We start from the raw sequence: 25,755 nt of genomic DNA on the forward strand, positions 1-25,755 counted from the left end.
CTTTAGAAATGTGAGAGAAAAACACCTGCCATTGATCACTGGAATGGAATTTTCACTTAAAACTTTTTGTACACTTTTGAAGGACCAGGACAAAGACTTTGAATGTGGTGTAAAAGTGAATGTCATGAAAGCTTTAAAGCATCAATAATTGTAATACAATAAACTAATATTTATTATTCTGATATTCAGATATTTTGCATAATGATATATACAAGCTCGTAGCGCGGCACCGGGTGCCGCGCTACAAGTTTGTAGATCTGCAAAAAAAAATTAAATCGTGAAAATGTGTGCAAATCTTTGAATGTATATTATTTTAAAGCGAACATTTTTAACTCCAATCTTTGCTTCTGGCGGTCCCTGGAACAAAATATTTTCAGATGGGGGTCCGCGGCCAAATACATATAATTTTGGGGGTCCTTGACATGAAAAAGTTTGAAAACCACTGATTATAGCAACATGATAAAAAAAAAAATGTTAGGATTTAGAAGACATTAAAGAATCCCCCCAGAAGCAAAGATTTGAGTCACAAATGTTTCCTTTGAAGAATATACATATTCAAAGATTTGCTCATATTTTCACAATTTTTCAAAAATAGCAGATCTACAAGCTCGTAGCGTGGCACTCGGTGCCGCGCTATGAGCTTGTAGATCTGCTATTTTTGAATAGCCTAAAGAAACCTAAAAAAGACACAGATAATGAGTCATTTTACTTTTAGTCTTTTGATCCAAATACTTTTAAGGTATTACTTAAGTCAAATTTTCTATGCATGCCTTTTACTTTTAACACTATTTGTACACTGTGGTATTCTACTTTTCTACTTTTACTCAAGTAAAATATCTGAGTACTTCCTCCATCATTGAACTAAGGACTTAATTTAATTCATGTATTTTTAACTCATTCACATAATTGATCACATAATACTCAGTATAACTTCAAATTATTGATGTAGGCTATGTACTGTTCTGTGGCCAGTTTAGTCAGAATTGTTATACATGTATGTAATAACTCATTTAGCTGAATCACTGAATCCAATCCTAAATCAGTCAGTGTAAAGTGAACTAATGGTGTGTGTGTGTGTGTGTGTGTGTGTGTGTGTGTGTGTGTGTGTGTGTGTGTGTGTGTGTGTGTGTGTGTGTGTGTGTGTGTGTGTGTGTGTGTGTGTGTGTGTGTGTGTGTGTGTGTGTGTGTGTGTGTGTGTGTGTGTGTGTGTGCGTGCATGTGTGCGTGTGCGTCAGGAGAACATCAGAGTCTACCAGATGTGAAGGTGATGTTGGTTGGTGGAGAACACGATCAGAGGAGCAGAGCAGGAAATCTCATAATGCAGAAGGCTGTGTTTAAATATACTCCATACAAGGTGAGTAATATTATATGAATGTGATGTTATAATGAATGACTTCACTCAAAGTAAGTAAACAGTAAAGTGATCAAATATGTTTTCTGAAGATAATGTAAAAGTATCTGCTGTCATGAATGTTCATTGATCATGTGATCAATGAACTGTCAGTGATCAATACACAGTACACAGATGTTCATTTTCAAATGAACATGGAGTCCAACACATGTAGATTCTCATCATGTCTGTAATCTTTAATGCAAACCATGACTGTGTGTTAGCTCGGTGGTTCTCAAACTTTTTCATGTCAAGGACCCCCAAAACGATACATATTAGTCTGTGGACCAGAAAAGATATGGCAGGGACCCCCAGAAGGGAAGATTATTATAACTATAGCAGTGATTCTCAAACATTTTAGAGTGTAAAAATTGAACCAAATGGACCTGTGAGGGTTTATTTGGTTGCATTTGTACACTCTCTGAGACAGACCAATAAGGTCCCATTTGGTTCCTAACTATCAATCATTTGGCTGGGTAACCCCTAGAACCCCCTCAAGGACCCCTGGGGGTCCCCGAACCCCACTTTGAGAACCACTGTGTTAGGTAACTGTATAGGGGTACACAGTAACAACAGCAAACTAATCAATTGATTAAAAAAATAATAATAATACAAATCGATAATCGATTATTAAATAAAATAATAGATCAATAATCATTACCTATTTTGAGCTTGTCATGGTTTAAAGTCTCAAAAGCTTTTTTAAAAACTATCAAAAGTTTGAAAATAGCCGATTTACAAGGTCACAACGCGTCGCATCACGACACGTGAGCTCGTATATTTGCTATTTTCACTATCTTTGCACGATATTGTTGTGTGACGAAGTATAAAATAACCATTAAATGGTTAATCACCTCGGTGATATGTAACATTTCTTTATATAAAAAAATCTGCACAACTCGATTGTTTGATTAATTGAAAAAGTAATTGATAATAAATGCTACAGAAATAATTCATACTTTTTGCAGCCCTAGTTAACTGTCACTGTTATTTATTCTGTTTACTTCCATACAGTAGCTCTATGCTGGTACTGATTATTAACCTGTGTGGACAAAGTACTCAACCCCGATATTTGAGTCAAAGTATAGATACTCCTGGTCAAATATTTACTCAACTACAAATGAAAGTTGAGTAATGATGCTCTCTGTTTCAGTGGTGTAAAGTAACTAAGTGCATTTACTCAAGTACTGTACTTCAGTATAGCTTTGAGGAATTTTGACTTTACTGGAGTATTTCCCATTTTCATTCCTTTTCTTCTATAATATTGTACTTTTACTCCACAACAATTATTAGAACATTTTAGTTACTAGTTACTTTTCAGATATAAATTATGATATTATGAAACATACATTAACCACTTTAGCCCTATTTTATACATAGGCTATTTGAAAATAGACTATCTACAAGCTCACAACGCGTCGCGATGGGACGCGTTGTGAGCGTGTAGATCTGCTCTTTTAAATGTGAGTACTTTTAATTTTGGTACTTTAAGTATATTTTTATGCCAATGCTTTTGTACTTTTACTCAAGTAACATTTAGAAAACAGGCCTTTTACTTGTAACAGAGTATTTTTATATTGTGATATTGCTACTTTTACTTTTAGTAAAATGTCGGAGTACTTCTTCCACCACTGCTCTGTTTAATAAAGTGCTCAGAACATCCCCTGTGGAGAAGATAGAATGTCAATTGACGACCTGTACATCAAGCTTTCAAACACAGAGTTTCAACTTTTAGAGCTTTTTTCAGTTTCTTAAGTCAGATTATGGCATGACATTAATCATGCCATATTGCTGAGGCATTGTTAGACAGAGCGATGGATAATAATACATTCAGTGAGTTAATTACTGGTAGGATTGAAGAGGAACTCCAGTGAAGACAGAATAAAGTGAATGTTTTGATTATTATGACTAACATACAGTAAACTTCATATTCCAGGAGTTTAAAACCCAGACTAAACTGACAGAATGTGTCAGAAAACAGAGACGAGTTGCTGGAAGAAATGTGAGTGTGGTGAACTGTCCAGACTGGTCGACTACACCTCCATCACAGAAGATCAAAGACGTCCTTCTACACGGTGTGACTCTGTGTTCTCCTGAACCCCATGCTGTCCTGTTGACTGTTGATGTCAGGTCCAGTTTCTCTGAAGCTGACAGGAGATCAGTGGAGGAACACATGGGGCTGCTGGGGGACAGAGTCTGGAGACACACTCTGGTTCTGTTCACATGGGGATTCTGGCTGGGAGAGAGACGTGTTGAGGAGTACATAGAGTCTGAAGGAGAACCTCTGAGGTGGATCCTGGAGAAATGTGGATACAGATACCATGTTCTAAACCCCATGAAGTATGACATTTCAGAACTAGAAAAGCTGATGGAGAAAATAGAACACATGGTGATGAGGAACAGAGGACATTTTGGACAGATGCCACTGTTTGAAAGATTAAAAGGAATAACAGAAGAACAATGGAAGAAGAGAGAGCAGGAGATGATAGAGAGGATGTTGAAGTCTGTGGTGACTGAGACAGAAGAACCAACCCTGCCAGCTGTCAGGAGAAGGAACAACATGGACCTAGAGGATGCATGGAGCATGGACTTTCCTCCCGATAGTGAGTATCTGTGTGTGTGTGTGTGTGTGTGTGTGTGTGTGTGTGTGTGTGTGTGTGTGTGTGTGTGTGTGTGTGCGTGCGTGCGTGCGTGCGTGCGTGCGTGCGTGCGTGCGTGCGTGCGTGCGTGCGTGCGTGCGTGCGTGCGTGCGTGCGTGCGTGCGTGCGTGCGTGGGGGGGGGATAGTGGGGGGGGGATAGTGGGGGGGGGGGGTGGAGTACACATGTGGATGGTCGCATTTTCATGAAACTTGGAGGGAATGATCAGTAGGCTGCTCTGAGGTCAAAGGTCAAATTGACATCATGGTTCACATGTGAGGAACAGAGACATGTAGAGATGTTGTGCTGGGCTGCAGGGTTTTCACATCCAGGTGTGTTTTTTTATTATCATTGTAAATGTCTTGCTGTCTGTTGTCTTCTGTTCCAGTGAGTGGTGGAACACGCTCTTCAGGATATGACACCATGAGTGAAGCTCCTACCCAGACTGATGCTGATGTAAGAGTGAGAGATGAAGATGTTTCATAGATGAAACTTTAGTCTGACATTAATCACACATTTAAATTCTTATTTCTTTAATTTATATTTTATTTTATTTCAAGTCTGTGGTGACATCCCTACTAGCTGTCAGGAGAAGGAACAGTAAGCAGTGGAATCCTCCAAGCAGTGAGTATCTATAAAGTACAGCATATCATCATGTCAGGTGGAAACCTTGTATGTTCAATACTGTTACTTTTCAGGAAATGGGAGAAAAAAACCTGTATTTCAATGGATCCAATAGAGCACCGAAGTGTGACATTACTGCCGCTAGAGGCCGCTGTCGCCCTGGGTCACGGAGTGATTTGTTGTATTAGGAATCCTATAAATCTTAGATTGTGTCATATAAGAACTGTGTTTGTTCCAAAATTAAACAAATCCCCCCGGCGGTTTTAATCATATGAATACTGTATGTCACCAACTGACAGTGAAAAAGTACTAATTTATCCAAAGAGTAAGATTATTATAATTTTTTTCTCCAATCACAGACGTTATCAAATGTAACTCAATAGCATAAACGACACAAAGTCACATTCCTGACAAAATGGCTGAGGTGATATATATTTTTGGAACACAGTTCTTATGATGTGATTTAAGATTTCTCTATGGGATTTCCAATACAAAAAACGCCTCTGTGACCCCAGGGGTAACAGGAGTGACGTCAGGACTTCAGTACTCTATGTAGTTATTATTGAGTCACAAAAAGCTCTTGTTAATACTTTTCATTGGATCAATTGTAGGTCAATTGTAAATGTCTTGCTGTCTGTTGCCTTCTGTTCCAGTGAGTGGTGGAACACGCTCTTCAGAATTTGACACCATGAGTGTAGTTTCCAGCCTGGCAGACACTGATGTAAGTGAGAGAGAGGAAGATGTTTCATAGATTAAACTTAATTTGACTTCAATCACACACATTTTTTTTTCATACAGCACATGATCATTGTAACAGATTTATTTTGTATCATTATTGATGTTATTTCTCCATCATACATGATCATTATAAGAACAGTAATATGTTTTCCTTTTTCTTAATTAATATTACATTAAATTTAGTAGATTTTTCTTTTTATGTAACTATTATTATTTTTTGGCTAATTGAATACTTTATTAGTCAGAAATGTAAACACAAACAGCACAGAGGTACAGTAAGGCATTTAGGCTAAAAGGATAACACAAAAATGTCCTGGGGACTTGTTTCCATTGTGAGCCTATGTAGTCAATTCATCAACATAGAATAACAAATTCACACAAAAATGCATACAAACACTATTATGTTGTTGAAGTGAATTTTCCCTCTCTTACCTGTCAATATTGTGACAAGGAGATACAACAGAAGACCCTGTTTGAAAGACTGACAGGAAGGAGCACTTTAACACCACAAGAATGGAAGAAGAGAGAGGAGGAGGTGATAGAGAGGATGTTGAAGTTTGTGATGATGGAGCCACAAGAACCAAGTAGTGAGTCTTACTTTTATCCTCTTATGTGGACATAAATAATGTATTACCATGTGCATGTAAAATAACAAGAATAGATGGGTGCATTTTCATGAAACTGGGAGAGAATGATCAGTAGTCTGCTCTGAAGAGATGATGAACTTTTGGGAACTTTGTCAAAATGACATGGTAGTTCGAGAGACATTTTTATTATCATTGTAAATGTCTTGCTGTCTGTTGTCTTCTGTTCCAGCGAGTGGAATATACTGCTGGTCACCTGCCAAGGTCTCTGATTGGCTGACTACACATGTTGGACCCATAGCGCCCTCTTCAGGATATGACACCATGAGTATAGCTCCCAGCCAGGCAGACACTGATGTGATGAGTGTGAGAGATGAAGATGTTTCATAGATGAAACTTTAGTTTGACATCAGTCTCACACATTTGAATTCTTATTTATTTCATTAAGAGAGACATTAGCACCTCCAAATGAATTCTTAGTTATAAAAATCTAACCCAACAACACACGTCTCATAACACATTAATGTCACTCTTTTAGTCAACTCTTTTAACAACAATCTCAACAATCTACTATATTAAATGTTATTATTATAGTTGCTTATATAGCAGACTCCCTACTTCCCTTTAATGTACACAAGCGGTGTGTACATTAAAGGGAAACCCTGCCGATTCTCAGTCCATAACCCACCAATTCCGATGTGAGGAGAACAACAACTCAGTGCAGCAAGGAAGACCCACTGCATTTACTCAGCATGATATACTTACTGTATGTATTGCTGTTGGTGATCCTAAATGATCTTGTTTTTTTTTAGATGGAATACCAAGGAGCGGTGCTGATCTACGAGGATCTGCAGAGCAGTGATGGTCACACTTTCCGCATCTACCTCACCGACAGCTACAGTTCAGACTATGAAGTGAGTATGCCATCAAGATGGAGAAAGAAGGATTTCATGTGTGCTTCCACTTTAGCATTGGGCCAAAAATCATAATCACAAGATTACACACACACACACACACACACACACACACACACACACACACACACACACACACACACACACACACACACACACACACACACACACACACACACACACACACACACACACACACAGTATATACAGTGGTGGGCAGGTGTTATCTGTCTCTGTCTGCGGCGGTCATGCAGATATAGCCATATAGGGACTGATGCAATGCATTGTCAATGCAATAACCCAGCAAGGACTTTATTTCAACTGTTTCAACATGGTATTATGATAGCCTGTCAATCTACAGTATCTTCTAATTGGCTAGTATTGTTTTTTGTCTTCCCTACTCTTTCTACCCTGACTCCTGTCTTCCCTCCTTGTCCCATTTTGTCATCACCTTGTCCATCTGTTGCCCTTGTGTGTGCAGGACATAAAGAGGGAGTTGGAATCAGAGAAGGGGCGTTTCAGCAGAGTTCAAACGACTGCCAATTGTACACTGGTACATGGGAAGTACCATCTCACCAGTGAGCCAAGAGGGGAAATTGACCCCAAGGTGTGTTTGTCTCTATGTTAATTCAGCTAGGACTGATTGATTGATTGATGTACTTTTATTTAGAAAGACATGAGAATCACAGTACATGGAAGTACAAATTCACAATACAAGGTCTACTAAACTGGAAGACTCATTAAGCACTTGGCTTGTTTAAGATGAGAACCCCATGCACACAAATCATGATGACATATAAGAGACAGACAGATATACACACTACTATACAGAATGTCATACAATCAGCTTTCAGATTACTGGTATGAAGAGAGAAAAAACATATATACAACAGAAGAAAATGAAAGGGGGGGGGGGGGTAGGTTAAGACTTAGACAGGGGCCATTTTGGAATTGCAGCCTCCTGAAGGTGTATCTTTAGGGCAGTTTTGAAAGTGAGTAGGGTTTTACACTCCTTTACTCCTTTTGGTAGGGCATTCCACATTTTTGATGAATAGCATGAGAACGAGTTCATTCCCTTAGTTGAGCCAAATCTGGGTTGAACATGATTTGTGGAGCAGATAGGACCACAGATAGGACCACAATGGAAGTGTTTTATTTCTTTGCTGTTTGCATTTTTGTCTAGTAAAGTTATCAATCAATCAATCAATTAATCAAAAGCTTACCATAATGCATGGCAGCGCCATGTTTTGCAATCTAGAGATAGGTGTAGCTATTGACATGTATGTATTTATTGAAAATGCTTGATACATGTTCATTATTAATAATATATGTCATTATTAATAATATTTGTCTGCAGGTCTTGCCTTTCACCCTGGAACAAACAAAGTTCAAAGGCTACTTTAAAGTACACTATGACTATGAGCTGTCACCACCCTTCAAATTTAATCTTAAAGTGAGTGGTACTGATGATCCTGCCTGGACTGCAACCATTCAAGAAGGTACCTATGTACACAGTTGCATGTCTACTTGAAAGTCTGTTTATTCATTGATCATCATACAGTATATTTGTAACTTTGCAGTGCATTTCTGAATGATGATGCCTGTCTTTTGTTCTCATATCAGGTGACCTGGGTATCAAGGAGAAAAACACAAGCAAAAGGGAAAACAAGTGTAAGTATGATTATTTTAGTTTACTTTGTGTGATATCAGGATTTTCAGCATTATAGTAATAATTTTCAGGTGATTTTGCATTCGGTATCCTTATTCATAGGATACAGTAATAAAGCATTAAAGGAGGAGTTCACCCAAAAAATTACTTATTTTCTATCAATTGCACACCCTATGAAGCCTTGAATCCATGGATTATTTTTTGTTTTTGTCGCATTCTTAAGCTAATAATTTGATTCCAGTCTCCTACCGGCTAATGTATCCGGTAGGAGACACAAAGTAGATTATTTGTGTCTCCTACCGGAAATACACACGGTCATCAAATTATTGTCTTAGGAATGCCACAAAAACAAAAATAAATCCATGAAATCAAGGCTTCATGGGGTGTGTAATTGATAGAAAATAAGTAATTTTTTGGGTGAACTCCTCCTCCTTTAAACTATAGTCGCCATTTACCGTTGATTTTTTACAATGACAGAGAGGCGTAGTGTTAGAGAGGATTCCACGTTTCCAGAATGACCACATTAAATCGTCATGATTACACCAAAGGTTAGGCTGACGCGACCTGTGCTGAAGAGGGTTTGTCCTGTCTGATAGAGACATAGCCGTGGGAAGTAGGGGTGCTGAGGGGGCTACAGCACCCCCTGAAAATAAAGTATGAAAAAATAAAAATAAAAAAACATATTATAAAAACCAATATTAAAAACATTTTTGCATAATGTTTGCACGTGCTCTGTGCGCACACACGCGAGGGCACGCATGCGCATATCACCCGTAACCTATAACGTCTTCCCACGGCCTTGGATAGAGATGCCTAACCATTAGCTCTGAAACTCTACAATAAAGACCATGTACAAGATACCCATAAATGGAGCCAGCCGAGATACACATACAAGGCGCCAGGTCGAAGAGACTGGAGTCATGGACAGAATGGATGTAAAGTGAAACCTAATTGTTAAAAATAAATTAGATTTAAATTAGTCAAGATAACATTCTGATACACAGACATGATTGTTGTAAGGATAAATAAAATAGGGGGGGGGGGGGGGGGTCCTCTCCCAGAAACCTTTTACACAGTATGTCATTTCCTGTGTTATTTTTAACAAGGAGTTTGATTGCCCAAAAAACAGGATAAATTCAGGATAAATTTCAATTCAGGAGCCAAGAAGGAGACAGAGTAAAAACTCATGAGTCTCCTGCTAAAATCAGGAGTGTTAGCGGAGTGCCTCTGACCCTCTCAGCCATTTGTAAAACGGTTACAAATATGGCACCATGAAAATCATGGACAAATCCCAATTAAAACACTACTAAACACTACTATTCACTACTACAACAATTGCCACAAGAAAGTAATTGTACACACACTTCCCATGTGGGCTCATTTTGACTTCCACAAACAGTTCCATCGTGCAACGCGCGACTGACAACTTCCTGGTTTGTGCCAAAGTCTCTCTCTCTCTCTCTCTCTCTCTCTCTCTCTCTCTCTCCCCCTCCAACATCAGCATTATGGACAAAACTTGGACAAAAGTCTAACAATTCACCCACAATATCCTGGCTGTACATTTCTGGTATCTCTTCTCTATGTCCTTGTTGTGCAAGCTTTGGTATCTCTCCTCGAACATTACTTGGGCCCCAGTTTCAATATCCATGGTATTTCCTGTCCTGGCAGTGGTACTATGCTCTAGGAAGTTTCACCCCCTTTATTGCCTCATTGACTGTCTTCCTGATTGACTTCCTATGCATATTATGTGCCCTGTTCTAATTTTCTTAGTTCCTATCATTATGAACTTAAGCACAATACATTTTTGGCAAATAAATATGTGGAATTGACTGTCTGTGGAGTACAGTGGACTCTCCACCTATGTACTGTACGTATATACTTGGTTCACAACATTGAACATCACATGATCATGTGCCAAGGCTAAATAATCAATAATAATTATGTTTGTTTAATTGGATCGAGTTTTTTAACCACCAGCACCAAATGATCACGATGACTGTAGTGTGCCATGACTCTAGCAAAACTTGTATTCCAACATTGGGAATATGTCTGCGACAATGCTCTTGAAAAGTCGTTTAGAGTATGACTGTTGTTTGTTGTTTGTTGTTCTGGATACGCCTTACATTGACAAGATTGGTTGTATGTTATCACAAACAAGTATTAGTTTGATTAAAAAAAAGGGATATTTGTCTTTTGAGACATTTTTTGAGCAGTCCTCCCTTCAAAATGATAGGAGCTTCTTGGGACCCCACCTCACGGGTTCTGGTTCAGGGCTATTAATCACACAGCTGCTAGTGAGAGGGAAAACTTCTCGGGTATGTTATAGCTGTCGCTGAACACAATCATATCATCAAATGACCAAATATGTTTTTCTCTCAGATGCCTCAGGTGTGGAAGAACCTCAAATTACCCAAAAAACTGGTAAAACCTTAATTTGTCTCTGACCTGTGTATTTGACCCTGAAATCAAACTAAGAACTAGGGGGGTTTTGTGCACTCGGGAAGAAAAAAATGTCCAGTCACGATCATCCATTCCATAGATATGGGCAGTTGAATGAGGGGTGGTTTTCCCCCACAACAACAGGAACGTCGACGTGGTGTTTCTTTTTTGTGATCACGTGGTTTTGCTGCCTCTGTGCCTCTGAAGGACTCAGATGGTGATCACTGGTTTGCAAAACAGCGCCATCTGATGGAAAAACACTGAAAACACGTCAAACACGTCTTTGGCACGTTGAGCCTTTGGGAAAAAACACGTGAAACACCTCAATGGCACTGGATGAGTTAAAGGATCTACACCATGAATTAAAAAAATAATAATAATATTTAATATCATATTGTTTATGTCCCTCAAACGTTTTTCAAAAGGTTTGAGCCTAAATCAAGCCTCAGATATACTCATTCCAACTAACTTCTCTCTGGCTTATAAAGCACTTTCACCTGCAATACCACATTGTCCTGATTTGGCACGTGGCGCTATTGAGCCAGTTTGTATGCATGTTATCTCCTGGTTCTGTGTGGAAAAAGTAAAAAAAGAAAAAGAAAAAAACAAAGAAAAAAAACAATTTTATCCTTATGATTTTTTATGTTTTATGTTGGAACTGAAAAACGGGAGGGATTGTATCGCTTGTGACGTCACGTGCGGGTTCAAATCAGTTTGGCCTGTCTTGAGACCAATTTACATAAAACCCCAGATATGCTGTGAAAGCCTGAGTGCTCAAACTGGGGTATTTTGTCGGGAGCCCGGCCGACTCCCGACATGTCAATGTGCATTTCTCACTAACATTTTATAAGACACTGTGGAGAGCGTACATCTTTGCATTGAAATATTAGCTCTCTTCTGCCGCACAAGACTAGACTGAGAGAGACATCCTTCTTTTACCCTGTAAGCCTCCAAGCTGCCTCTGATCCACTAACTATCCACTGTCTTTTTCCTTCACAGACGCCTGGGTGCATTGGGTGGAGATGATGAAGATAGAAAATGGAGAGGAAGGTAAGAACACACACACACACACACACACACACACACACACACACACACACACACACACACACACACACACACACACACACACACACACACACACACACACACACACACACACACACACACACACACACACACACACACACACACACACACACACACACACACACACACACACACACATTTAATCAATTATACAATGAACTCGAAGTCTTGGTATGCCTACACATTGAATCATTACACAGGACTACATTTTTTCTCTTTAATGTCTTCCTGCAGAGCTCAAGACACCTGATCTGGATGATTCTGATAATGGTAAGTGAGAGATGAATGAATGTATACATCGACAAATTACATATCTAAATTTACAGCTGGACAAACTCTGGAATGCCTTGCCTCTCAGACTTTTGGCCCCTTTCACATCACGATACCTTGGCTTGATGCCACTTATCAAATCAATCAAATCAAACTTTATTTATATAGCACACTTAAAAACGACTGTCGCCGACCAAAGTGCCGTACAGGTCAAGAAAACAAAAAGAACAAGTACACAATACAGTCAAAATACAATTAAATCATGAACAATTACAACAAATCAAAGTTAAGACTCAATTTTGGTTAAAGGCCAGGTCAAAAAAGTAAGTCTTGAGTAGGGACTTAAAACCCTCAATGGACTGGGCGGATCTGATGAAAAGGGGGAGATCGTTCCAGAGCCTGGGGGCAACCACGGCGAAAGCACGTTCACCCCTGGTTCTCAGTTTGGCGGTTACTGTGGGAGTCATTGGAGAGAGGTGAGTTGACCTTAGGGCTCTAGGTGGGTTGTGGTGTTCAACAAGCTCCTCTAAATAAGAGGGGGCCATCCCATTGAGGGATTTAAAAGCAGTTATAAAAAATGTAAAATCAATTCTAGGGAGCCAGTGGAGTGAGGCTAGGACTGGGGAAATATGATTGCGTGTTTTAGTGCCTGTGAGGAGGCGCGCAGCAGCATTCTGAACTAGCTGCAGGCGCCTGAGCAGCGATTGATCAATACCGGAATAAAGTGTATTGCAATAGTCCACTCTAGATTAAATAAAGGCGTGGATGAGCATCTCGAGGTGTTTGGCTGGAAGAAATGCTTTCACCTTGGCAATTAAACAAAGTTGAAAAAAGCTGGATTTGGTGACGGAACCAATTTGTTTATCAAATTTAAAAGAACTATCAAAAATGATGCCGAGGTTTTTTACAGAGGGGAGGATTTTGGGGGAGAGGGTACCAAGGGAAAAGGAGGCGGAGGAAGTGGTGTTGCCAAAGATAATAACTTCTGTTTTGCTGTCGTTCAGGTGAAGGAAATTTGTGGCCATCCAGATTTTTATGTCTTGTAAGCAGTTGAGCAATGGTATGTTGCTGCCCATGATTCATTATCACCAATATCTTGTATGCATAACTATTGTTATTTGTCCCGCAGATGAGGTGTACTCACGATCATGCTGTGAAAAATGCAAGCATGTCCAGCAGGTCAGTTTGCATAAAGCAGATACTATTCTTGATATACGTGTCGTATGTATGACTGTAGGTGATCCTAAATGATATCCTGTGTTTGTTTGCTTATAGAGCTATGCCAATGAGATGATCATTCCTGAGAAGCTCTCTAGAGGACGTTTGCAGTGAGTCTGGACAACACTTTGACATCATCTGCCCATTTAGTTTAATTCAATTCTTATTCCTTATTTGTGTGTGTGTGTGTGTGTGTGTGTGTGTGTGTGTGTGTGTGTGTGTGTGTGTGTGTGTGTGTGTGTGTGTGTGTGTGTGTGTGTGTGTGTGCGTGCGTGCGTGCGTGCGTGCGTGCGTGCGTGCGTGCGTGCGTGCGTGCGTGCGTGCGTGCGTGCGTGCGTGTGTACATGCTTTAGGGTTCAGCTGAAAGCGGAGGGGACATATGAGTGTGTGTTCACAGGCTTGATATTTGAGGCGGCGGAGCGAGTTCAGGTGCGTTATTGCGTCCTGTCCTGGTCCAAGTTTGGCAAGTTCCTCCAGAACCCCTGGATGATTGCTGGCCCCATATTCAACATACGAACAGTCGACAAGGATGCATCAGCCCTCAAGTTCATCCAGTTCCCCCACTCCCTGTGCCTGGCTGGTGAGAATACAGTATTATGCTGCCTCTGGACCATTGGTGGACCAGAGCTATTTATTTTTGACTGTACAGTTAAACATTCTTCCATGTCTAATATATTACAATAGGGTGAACCACAGTATCCTATATTCTTGTTACACTGTTGTCTGTGTTCAGCCACTTTTGGCTTCAATGTATTTTGTCTTTGTCTCTACAAAACTGTCCCTCCCTCCTTAATTCCCATTGTCTTTACACAGGCCAGGGAAATGAAATGGTATTTGGTGTCCTACACATCACTGGCAAGCATCCCATCATTGAGAGAGTCCAGTACTCTGGTAGTCATATAAAGTGGCCGGTGTCCTCCCTGTCACCTGCCGGTTCAGCCGTCATCCTGGACACACAGCAGGAACACCACGGAGCGGTGCTGGTCTACCAAAATCTGCGGAGTAGTGAAGACAGTCTCACTTTTCGCATCTACCTCGCCCTCAGCTGCAGCTCATGGCGTAAAGTGAGGATATGACACCCAGATGAAGACAGAAAGAGTTCATGTGTGATCCAGTTTAGCATTGGACCACAAATAAGGGAGTTTTGTGTAATGATAATATTAATTTTAAAACAATTTAAATGGAAGCTTCTCAAATGCAGCAAAACATGTATTAAAGATACAAAGCACTGCACAGTTCATCAAGCACACAGGCAACACATCTAAACTAGTAGTTATATGTCTGCCAATGAAGTCAGACCGTAGAAAAGGGAACACAGGAGCATCCCGAAAGCTGAATGGTTAGGGCACATGCCACATGGTCCAAATGGTTCTCAAACTTTTCAGGCCGCAACGCCCCAAACTAATCATATTTGAACTGGGGACCCCTCACCCTGACAAGCACTTGGAATTGTAGGAGTTGAGAAGAGGAGTTTGAGACATTTTGTTTGACTCGGTTCCACAGATAAATATTGTGGAAAATGGCCGATCTACAAGCTCAAAGCACCTCGCAAAGCAAGGCGTTGTGAGCTTGTAGATCTGCAATTTTTTAAATATATAAATAATGCAAATAATGCTATAGACTAGTTAAAACACATCAGCAGGTTCTCATACTAATACTTTGATATGGCTTTCAATATTCATTATTGAAAACATTATACCTGTCAATCTACCTTCTAATCGGCGAGTTTTTTTGTTTTTTTTACCTTCCCTACTCCCCCAACTTCTTGTCCTCCTCTCCTTTTGTCCATCACCTTGTCCTCCTTTTTTCCTTGTGTGTGGCAGGAAATAAAAAAGGAGTTGAAGAAGGGGCGTTACAGTAGGGTTGACAAGAATACCCTCTGTCCACTGGTACAGAGGAAGTACCATCTCACGAGTGAAGAAAGTGACAACATTCACCCTGAGGTGTGTTTGTGTTTTCATTCAGCTTACCATATGCATTGTGTGTGTGTGTGTGTGTGTGTGTGTGTGTGTGTGTGTGTGTGCGTGCGTGCGTGCGTGCGTGCGTGCGTGCGTGCGTGCGTGCGTGCGTGCGTGCGTGCGTGCGTGAGTGAGTGAGTGAGTGCGTGTGCTTTTTGATTGTTTTCAATGGGAGTAATAATAATTGTATTTTTCTTGCAAATCTAAGTACTACAGGGTTAAAAGCATGGCATAAAAACAGCATGGGCAACCAAACAATTACATGGGACCCAACTAGGCTAGACTAAAGGGTCAAATTAAAACTAGGTAAAAAAAAAATAAAGGCCCAGGAACAATTAAGAAAACGCTTTGTTAAAGAGGTAGGTTTTTAGTCAATTTTTAAAAGCATCAGTGGACTGTGGTGCTCTCAGGTGTTTGGAAGGGTATTCCACATACATAGGGCTGTTTAGCAGTGCCTCATATTTATGCTATGCTGAAAACTCCAGCAGTGTGATCCATTCTGTATACTGCGTATTCACATCTGCCATTCTTTATCTTGTCGCAGAGAGTTGAAATATTTTAAACTCTGGCCGTTTGGACAAGAGTGCCATACATGCGTTTTCAGCTGGGAAAAAAATGCTTCGGTAGGCTCTTATCAACGTTATCTATATTTCCATGAATCTGTTTGCCATGCAACAGGTATAAACTTGCCGAATTGAACACCACAGGAAAACAAGGAGTAAAAACGTGTCATGACAGAAACTCTGTCTCTCATCTAAATAGGTGTGTGAGGATGGCAAATTTACAAAACATGTTTGTAGTCACATTGACATAGTTGTGAGTCCAATTACTTTGAGTCAGGTCAGGTGTGCTACGGTATTCATTTATTTATTCGTTAATTAGTTATATTATGTGTCTGAATGTAGATCACTGGCTTCCTTTAAAACAGGCCTGAAATTCCACCTTTCAGGTGGCCAAAGAGGGAGGTAATTAAATATCACTTCTCCCTTTGAAAGGTGTTCAACCCCCCCCCCACCCCACACACACACACACACACTTTTACCCCTATCCCCCCCTGTTTCTACTCTGTACACATAGTGTTTTATATTTGTGATGATATTGATATTGTTATGTTGCTATGTTGATGAATTGAATATTATAGGACCTCAATGAAAACAGATCCTTTTAGACCAAGTGTATGACTGTACTCGTGCTGTTTGCATTTCTGTCTAATAAAATATTCAATCAATCAATCTGTGTAGGACCTGATATTCACCCTGGTACCAACTATGTACAAAGGATTCTTTGAAGCATGCTTCAAGCAGCCACCTCCCTTCACATTATATCTGAACGCAAGTGGTAATGAAGTTACAGCATGGTCTGCAAACATTCAACAAGGTACACGGTCACCTGTCTACTTAAATGTGTGTGTTTATTCGTGCTTGATCTTATGTTTGTAACTTTGCAGTGTACTTCTGAATGATGATGCCTATCTTCTGTTCTCGTGTCAGGTGACTTGGTGGACAGCCCAGAGAAAAGGCCAAGCAAACCACTGTTTAGTCTATTAGGTCGGTTTCGGTCAGGCTCGATCAAAACGACTATGTGTAAGCATTATTCATTTGGTTTACCGTACTTTGTATGATATCAGGATTTTCAGTGTTGTAGAACCAGACAGTCATTTACATCTCTCTTACAGTGGGAAAGCAGAGACACGATGCAACAGGGGAGGGAAGTTCTTCTCTACATGAGCTAGGTGATTATCCATTATCCAATTGTTTTCGCATGTGATGATTGAATGGTGACGACACCAGTAAGGCCAGCAAAAGCAGAGATCTAATTTCCATACGCAGGTGTCATTGGCATATTGGCATAGGGCGGCTGTGGCTCAGGAGGTAGAGCAGGTTGTCCATTGATCCGTGGGTCGGTGGTTCGAATCCCAACTCCTCCTGTCCACATGTCGAAGTGTCCTTGGGCAAGACACTGAACCCTACATTGCCTCCAATGATTCGGTCGGCGCTAGCTTGCCACCATTGGTGTGTGAATGTGGGAAAAGTGGGGACGCTGGCGTCGACTGTTCGCCGCTCCACCTCCCAATGCCCCCCCCTGTATGAATGAATGAACCATTGTAAAGCGCTTTGAGTAAGTTTGAGTACTTAGAAAAGCGCCATATAAATGCAATTCATTATTATTATGGCAGCTCATTTACAAATATAATTTCTCCCCACATAAGTACACCAGGTTCAAGGTGTTAATGGTCAAATCCTATATTAAAATGTAATGGTCTAATGGGAGGGCGGGCAGTTGGGCGGAACACAGGTCAGCTATATGGGCACAAAAGGGGAGTGACGTTAGTGTGAAGGCCCGAACCTCTAGTACACATACAATACCGCTGGTAGCAGCATTATAAGCAGTAACATGCTTGTATTAAAGCTTCCCCAAAAGTGTAGTTTACTATAAAATAGACTTTACTGTATTTACTGTTTACTATTAGAATACAGTATACCACTATCAACAATCCTATATAAGGTTGTTTAAATACACTAGATCCAGTCCTATATTGCGCTGATCAGAGAAATGGTCACAGAGGTATGGTCATTTTAAGTGTGACACTGCTGTAGCGTATAATTTAGTTTTTTTGTGTGACTATGACTAGGATCTTTGATGATCTGGACTTTCCTCTGGAACTGTCACACTATTTATAATGTTCTGTACAGCACTTTAGTACAACAAGAGTTGTTTTTAAATGTGTTATGTTATGTTAATTCATTTGATTTGATTACTCCTCTGAGTGTATAGGTCCTGCATGGCTGGAAGCTCAGTTCTATTGATGTGCTATGCTGTTTTAACCACCCTCTGACTGTAGAGCCTCAAGGCCAATGCAGGCCAATAATGGTGGTTGTGCTGTCCGGTGTCTCAAACCATTAATCGACAGCCAGCCAAACTCCCTTAAAACAACAGGCGAGAGTCAGGATGTAGTTTTCTAGCTCCAGCTTTTCATGACTCATGATTGGATATGAACAAAGAGTAAACTGTGCAAGAAACAAAAAACTGAAAAACAGTAAATAACTTACAGGTAATGCATGCGATGGTGAAATCAGGGAATAGCAACATAATAGTGGTACAAACTCTGATGTGCTCTCTAGAAGTGTGCTTCTAAAATGACTGAGCTTTTTGGCCATGTGCTTTAATACACAACAGACTAGAGGTCTTCACGGGTAAAATATAAATACCCGAACTATGGTTTTACCATTAATCAAAACATTACGTTAATCAACAATATTTTATATAACTGGCATATATAAATGAGTCGGTCACATGTCCAAGGATTCCTCGGTTTCTTTAAACCAACTCTATGCTTTAAACCAACTTCGAACATGGCGTAGCGTCCGTGCTACTTCCGTGTTCCATAGCAGTGACATCACTGTCGAATCCTTGGTATCTTTATCCTAGCTTTTCAACGTGTGTGTTGATCAGCGCCGTCAATACGCGCTGTAGTGTTTCCCGCTCGCAGTAGTGAAACACTATAGGATTATTATTTCATGTCAACATCCAAGTACAACTATCAGAAGATGTAACTCAGGTAAAGTAATGCGTCACTCACTCTGCAAGTTTAACTAAAGTTTTCCAAATGTCCAAAGTCATTTCTGATACAGACAGAGCTTTGGGTCAAGACGATCATCAAGGCTAATACAGACATAAAGATTTTTTAATCATCCTATCCTTGTTAATATATCGCCATTTAGGTCAATGATATAACATTATGTAGTGATATGATAATATAAATAACAGCCAGTCATTGACTGCCAGTCAACTGTCTTCTGAGTGACCCCCCCTCCCCTCCCCGGGTCCACTCGGGTATAGTGGAACCGTCCATTTCACAGTCGGAGCCCCGAGACAAACTGTAACGGTTCCGACCCAGACCCGGAGTCACTTCTTGTGAATGGACCCATGACCGAGCCGGGTCGAAACCCGGGTATTTCGGGTTACCTACTTTACCCGAAGACCTCTACAACAGACAGTTTTCTTTAAATTAAATACACTCATGCCAGGTGTGACATTCTAAATCAACCATCCCCCAGTCCTACTGCAATACCACATTAAAACCTATAAGTGGTGCTAAGCATCAAAATAACTGTCTGGAGGGCAGAGCAGTGGTATCGTGACAGAGTTCTAAGGGTAGGTATGCAGGATGTGCTGCTGGTGCCATTCTGCACCAACTGGGTCTGTCTGTCGGGAAGTCCAGGATTCAGTTACACAGGGTGGTGCTGAGTCCTTGGTCACTGATTTTAGTGAATCTTTCCTCAGTGTCTCGTCTAGCATAGGCTTTATAGTCCTCTCATTCCCAGTGTCGTGTCTACCATAGACCCTAAGCCTGTCTTTAAAATGCTTTGAGTACATGGGACTATAAAATAGTCAGGGAAATATGTAACAAAAAAGGCTCAGTTGTTTACTTCTGGCAGAAAGTGTGCACATTTGCATATGGAATCTTTGAGAGAAGTATGGTGATTTAAAATGTTGCCGGATCCAAGTACTTTTCCCATGGGATCTGGTCGTAAAATGAGAATTAAAGATGGGCGCCAACGTTTTCGGTTCAATTAGGTTTTGTATTCCAATCTTTGACACCTCATCACTTTTGAACGTGAAACTAGTTTGTTTTGATGAAATCCAAATTGTAATGCAGCAATACTTTGAAATTTAAAATTTCCGTAGATTAATTTAGCAGATTACGGTCTGTTTTTATGGTAAATTTGATTGAAACCAGTGTTACTCCAAAGTGCTTCATCTGAGCCTCATGATGTTGGTGTCTCTACCTATGTTTTCACGGGTATTTTTTCACATGAGATCATATTACTATTACTACTATCATCAAATGGACAAATATCACAATATGTTTTTCTCTTAGATGCCTCGGGTGTGGAACAACCTCAGATTACCCAGACAACAGGTAAGACCTTTACTTCTCTCTGACCTGAATATTTGACCCTCACATCAAAACAAGATCTTCAGTATAATGAAAATGACAATGAGCTCATGTTTGACATACTTTTTTTCTCAGTCATTACTGCCATTAAACTTGAACTTCAGTGCAGAATTGTGTAAGTAACATAAGTTCTTGTTTCTTTTTTTTACAGGCATGAAAGCTAACTTCGTGAAGCACAACATGAGGGCCCTAATTCAGCGCGTCACAGCTGTAATTCCTATAGCAGATGACCTGCGTGACAAAGTCATTCTCTCATCTGAGATGTATAACACAATCAGGGAAACAAAACCCAGGCAGGAGCAAATGAGAATGCTGCTTGATGTTACCTGTACAAAAGGAAACAGAGCAATGTCAGAATTTTACAATGCTCTGCAGGAGCATGAGCGGTGGCTTGTCGAAGATCTGGGTAAGAGCCAACATCGACCTTCAAATCCCTCTTTTAGTCCAGTCTGTTGGAGTTCTCTCTGACATGCTTTTTATTTTTGTTTCTTTTCAAATTTCAGAACATCCCAGCTGATAATCATGCACCTCACAAATGAGGAGACAACAACTAGTCCACTGAGATGTCTCATTGATTTCAACACAGAAAAACGCACAAAAACAGTCAACATAAACAGTAGTGTACTAAACACAGCAACATAAAGACTGCTGAACAAGGCATGATCGCCGCCTGTCGTCAGGCTGGTCTTAGACTTTTGCTCTTCGTCTTGGACCTACCTGTGGATCAGTGGTGTGTTCTACCGTGTTACGCTGTATACGCCGTATAAAGTGCAGATTTTGGGGGGAAAAGCGTATACAGTCTAATAACCATTTCATCCATTGAAAACGCGCTAGCGTATCGCTCATGTCGTGCAGGGAATAATTATAATAATAATAATTAAAACCTAGAACACACCACTGCTGTGGATTATACCAGGGACAGAGACTTGGACTCATGGACCTGCCTGCGGATTATGCCAGTGTCAGTTTACTTTATGGATTATGCGGTTGACACGCAGTGACACTTTGCACCTTTTTTTTAAATCATGTTACTTATAGCCTACTGTACATTTCTGTGTTTGTAATTTAACAAGATGATATTGCATGTTTACTTATGATGTTTGTTGTTCAAATTTCAGTTGGCTGTGAATAATGATCAACTGTATATGTACTGTATGACTGTGAATTCATTCCCATATTGTTATGTTTATTTGATATCTGCTGCTATGTCTTTTATTTGCACAGACTGAGGAAATCAGTGACTTTTGGTCTTCATTACACAGTTCATGTACTGTATATTTGATATTTGTTTCGATATAATATATTTTTACTCTTATTCTCACTCAAAATGTAACTGCAATTTCTGGATATGTTGAACACATATTTTGACACCTGCAAATTTGTGATAATAAAGTGAAGTTTTATATTTGTTAGAGAAAGTTTTCAAATATAATGATGTGGGTCGCTGTTAATCACTGACTGTCTATTTACTGTAGCCAGGGGTGCGATGCTCACTGGACGGCCTTGCACGCCGTGCCGGAACCTATTTGACCAGGAGCACGCGCAGGCACACGTATAGATTTAAAACTACTTTAAATTCGCACCTCAACAAAGTTTTCAAAGGTTCCCGAATCACACCTAGCGAATTAACATAGGAATAAGCCTAGATGCATATCAATTGTCCATTGTGTGACTTGCAGTGTAGGTGTTAAGCGACGTGCGCATCACGTCATTGAAATAGAGTGCAAGAACATACCAAATGAGCATTGCATGCCTGACTGTAGCTGTGTGACAGCATGCAGAGAGACGCATGGCCATCCTGCTTTTGGTTCCGGTGTTGGCTTGTTACGCCACTGCATGTTGGTAATTGAAACACCGAAGAGCTTTACCCTCTGCTTGTTGGTAAAGGAAAAACTGTGCCATTAAAAAGTCATTCTATACAACATAAAAGACAAAAAGAAAAGTCATACTACACTATTATGTTGTGTAAAATGATGTAATTCAGCGTGAAGGCACAACAGATTATTGAAGAAGATCCAACGGCAGTAAAGGCCAGAATCAGCCCGGAACACTCTCCAACAGTCTCCTCTCAACAGTCTCAGACACTTCCTATAGTGTTCGCCACATACAGAGGAGGGCTGCTATTCTTGCACTAGTAAGCCTCCCTTAAAATGGTCAATATGCTGTGTGTTAGACAATGTAACAATGGTTAAGCTGACCATTAAAGGAGAATTTTGGACTAAGGTTTTCTTACCTTTTCTATGATGTTATGATATCTTAGGATGAATGGTACAGTAGAAAAGTGTCATAACTCCATCCCGGGTCCGCCACAGCTTAAAACGTGATTTAGGATAGGCCTTGCATTAGATCACGTATTTTAATAGTTTTTTTTCCCTTTTTTTTGTGAGATCTGACGTTCATAGTGACAGAACACTATGCAAAAAAAAAAAAAAGGAAGTCTCGCTAGACGAGATTGAAATCTCGATATTTATATATTTTTTGTTTGTTTTTTCGGTAGTGTATAGAGCAGTGGTCCTTAATGCTATTGCAGGGGGTCCCCAGCTAAATTATTCATACTTCGGAAACAAACATTACAGACAAACACTTATCTGATTGTAATGCAGAGATGGAACCAAATGGACCCTCACTGTACAAATGGAACCATTTGGTCCTTGTACAGAATCAGCTGTTGCCTGGTTTCCATTAGCAAATGGCAGCAGCAGGGTTCTATGACTGGATCACCTGCGGTTTAATTAGTTCCGTTCCCATTGAAAAGCATTGGCAGAATCCGCCCTCATAGGCAGAATAAATGTTCGGTGTGACCGCACCCTTGGGATATTTTTTGGGTGTACAGAAATAATTGATTTGTGCATTTAGGCCTATTGAACAGATGTATTTTTCAGAGGATTTAAACCACACCATTGGACACCCGCTCATCATAAGACACAGCAGCAGCATACTGTATTCCAGCCTTCAAATGATAATAATAACTTACAAAGATAAGTAGCAAAGATATCCCAGTAGGCAGGGTGCTATAGGACAGTGGTTCTCAAAGAGGTGTCCGGGGGGGGGCCTAAGGGGTCCTTAAGGGTCCATTTGGTTCCATTTGTACACTCTCTGAGTTATGGGGGTCCATGGCCTAATGCATAGTCCTTGTAAACGCTGACTGAGTCACTCAAACAGACCCCCATAGTGTGTGGAAGTGTTTCTTGGTGGACAGGAGTGTTGCAAGAGCTCCCTTCCTGACGTGGTGATGACCTCTTCCTGGAATGGGAACATTTAAAAGGTAGAAGGTGAAATACAAATCATAGACGATTCTACTAGCTAACATGCAGGTTGTTATTATTTATTTATTTATTTATACAGCTGCTGGAAGAAAACTAAGTGAATGAATAGCATTATCATGTTTAGACATTTTATTTGGATTTAAATTCCATTTTAAACAATTGATTTGCGTGTACAGTGTGATTTTCTTTAGGTTGCCAAGCTAAACATAGCAAAAGGCATCATGGAGCTTTTGTCCTCACTGTACCACAATATTCCTACAGGCAGTAGAGCCTATAGGAATAGGACCCATATTTTTGGGTCTAATGCTAATCCTGTAAGCTTGTAGATCTGCTATTTTCAGTATTTTCAAAGCACATCGGCTGCATAACTGCCAATATTGATCTCGTTAAAAAAGTCAAATATTGTTTATTGTTTATTAGATGGATCCCCATTAGCTGACGCCTAGGCAACCGCTAATCTTCCTGGGGTCCACCAAAATGACCTACAATTAAAAAACACAATTAAGTAAAACAAATTAAAGTACAAAACATTGCCTTAGGGAATCTGAGTTTGTCCGGCTCTAAAGTAAGTGCAATATAGTTCCTTGACCCAAACATATTAAAACAATAGCCGATATATCGTCTTGCTGACAAATTGGCCTACCCTGTGAAAGCTGACCAGATCGGCCAGAGTGGCGTGTTGGATCTGAGCCCATTTTTTAATATAGCAAAAATAGCTGATTTAAGGGCTGGACCGCTGGCGTAGTGGTCCAGGCACCTAGGCTCAGTGTAGCCTGACAGTGTGTCGCGGGTTCGAGTCCCAATCCCGACGGCCTTTGCTGCATGTTACTCCCCAACTCTCTCCCCATTTCCTATCAACCTGCTGTCCTGTTAATAAAAGCCGAAAATATAAATATAAATATAAATAACAGATTTACAAGCTCACAGTGCATCATGTGTTGCGCTGTGAGATCTGCTATATCCCTGTAGAAATCATCTGTTTCCTGCATGGTTAACAAATCTTGTTATTTGCAAGAGATAAAAGTGTCTAAACATTATTTATTTTCGTATTTTTTCTTTATTTTTGTGCCACGTGCACGTTCCATCTTCATCAGTTGGTGATGCACTGCAACACAAAATGATTGATTAAACTTCTGGTCTTGTAGTACCCACCATGAAACCCGGGGGCGATGGAGTTGCTGTTCATCTCTTAGCCCGCCTGCTTTGGTTGCTGCTCCCAAGGGCGCCGATACTGTGGGTGCCTCGGGGCTAAAGCACCCAGGGGAAATGACGAGCACCCATCACAAACTCATCACAAAAAAAGAAACAGAAAATACCTCCGACATCTTCACTTCATGGAGTACATTTTTTGTACCAAATTAACTGAATTAACCGCATTAAAGTAACAAAAAAATAATAATAATTAACAAACCCGCAAAATAACTGCACATTTTCACACACGCACACACTGGCCGCTCATGCACGCAGCGTAATAGTGTTGTACAGCTTCATTCGACCAAACCCCGCCCTGCCGCCCTGTGATTGGCTGAATACAAAAACGAGAAAACAAGGACTCCGCCCCCAGAGGGGACGGTGGGGGCATTTATAGTCTAATACAGACCAAAACCCTAGTATCGCATGTGGTCTTGTGGCATGCCTCACTACGCATTAGACTGCCGACCCTGTGGTTCGAGTTCGAATCCCTCTGGGGGCACTCTTTTTCCGACAACCGCAGACAACTTTTTTTGGCTAATAAAGTATAGTTTTGGACCATGACGGAGGCGCGCCGACTCAGCAGACCTTGAGGCCAAGGAGTCGCGCCCGAGCGCCTCCAGGCGCGAGTGCCCGCGTCGACTGGCCGATGGTCTGCTAGTCGACTAAGCGCCGTCCGAGTTATGTACCGATAGGCACAGAATAGTAAATGATGTTGTGGGGACTGCGTTTGCCCCAACTGTCACTCAAAGTGACCACTGGCCAATCACAGCGTGACTTTTCCGGGTCTGGGGCGGGTCTTGGCAG

At 40.6% G+C, this 25,755-nt stretch overlaps 1 protein-coding gene across 4 annotated transcripts in view; it reads left to right on the forward strand.

Annotated features, from left to right (window-relative positions):
* Positions 1 to 25,755, forward strand: part of LOC308104040 (uncharacterized protein) — a 383,068-nt gene that overhangs the window by 93,141 nt on the left and 264,172 nt on the right. For 2 of the 4 annotated variants that reach the window (XM_080454288.1, XM_080454289.1), the window contains 2 exons: positions 4,417 to 4,484; positions 4,589 to 4,652. In XM_080454288.1, the coding sequence (XP_080310414.1) occupies positions 4,417 to 4,484; positions 4,589 to 4,652 (132 nt within the window). Of the gene's footprint in view, positions 1 to 3,326; positions 3,994 to 4,416; positions 4,485 to 4,588; positions 4,653 to 25,755 lie in introns of all 4 variants that reach the window. The other 2 variants (XM_080454290.1, XM_080454291.1) reach the window with 2 other exon arrangements.

Source organism: Gymnoscopelus braueri (assembly GCF_963280865.1).
Source record: "Gymnoscopelus braueri genome assembly, chromosome: 17".
Lineage (NCBI taxonomy): Eukaryota > Metazoa > Chordata > Actinopteri > Myctophiformes > Myctophidae > Gymnoscopelus > Gymnoscopelus braueri.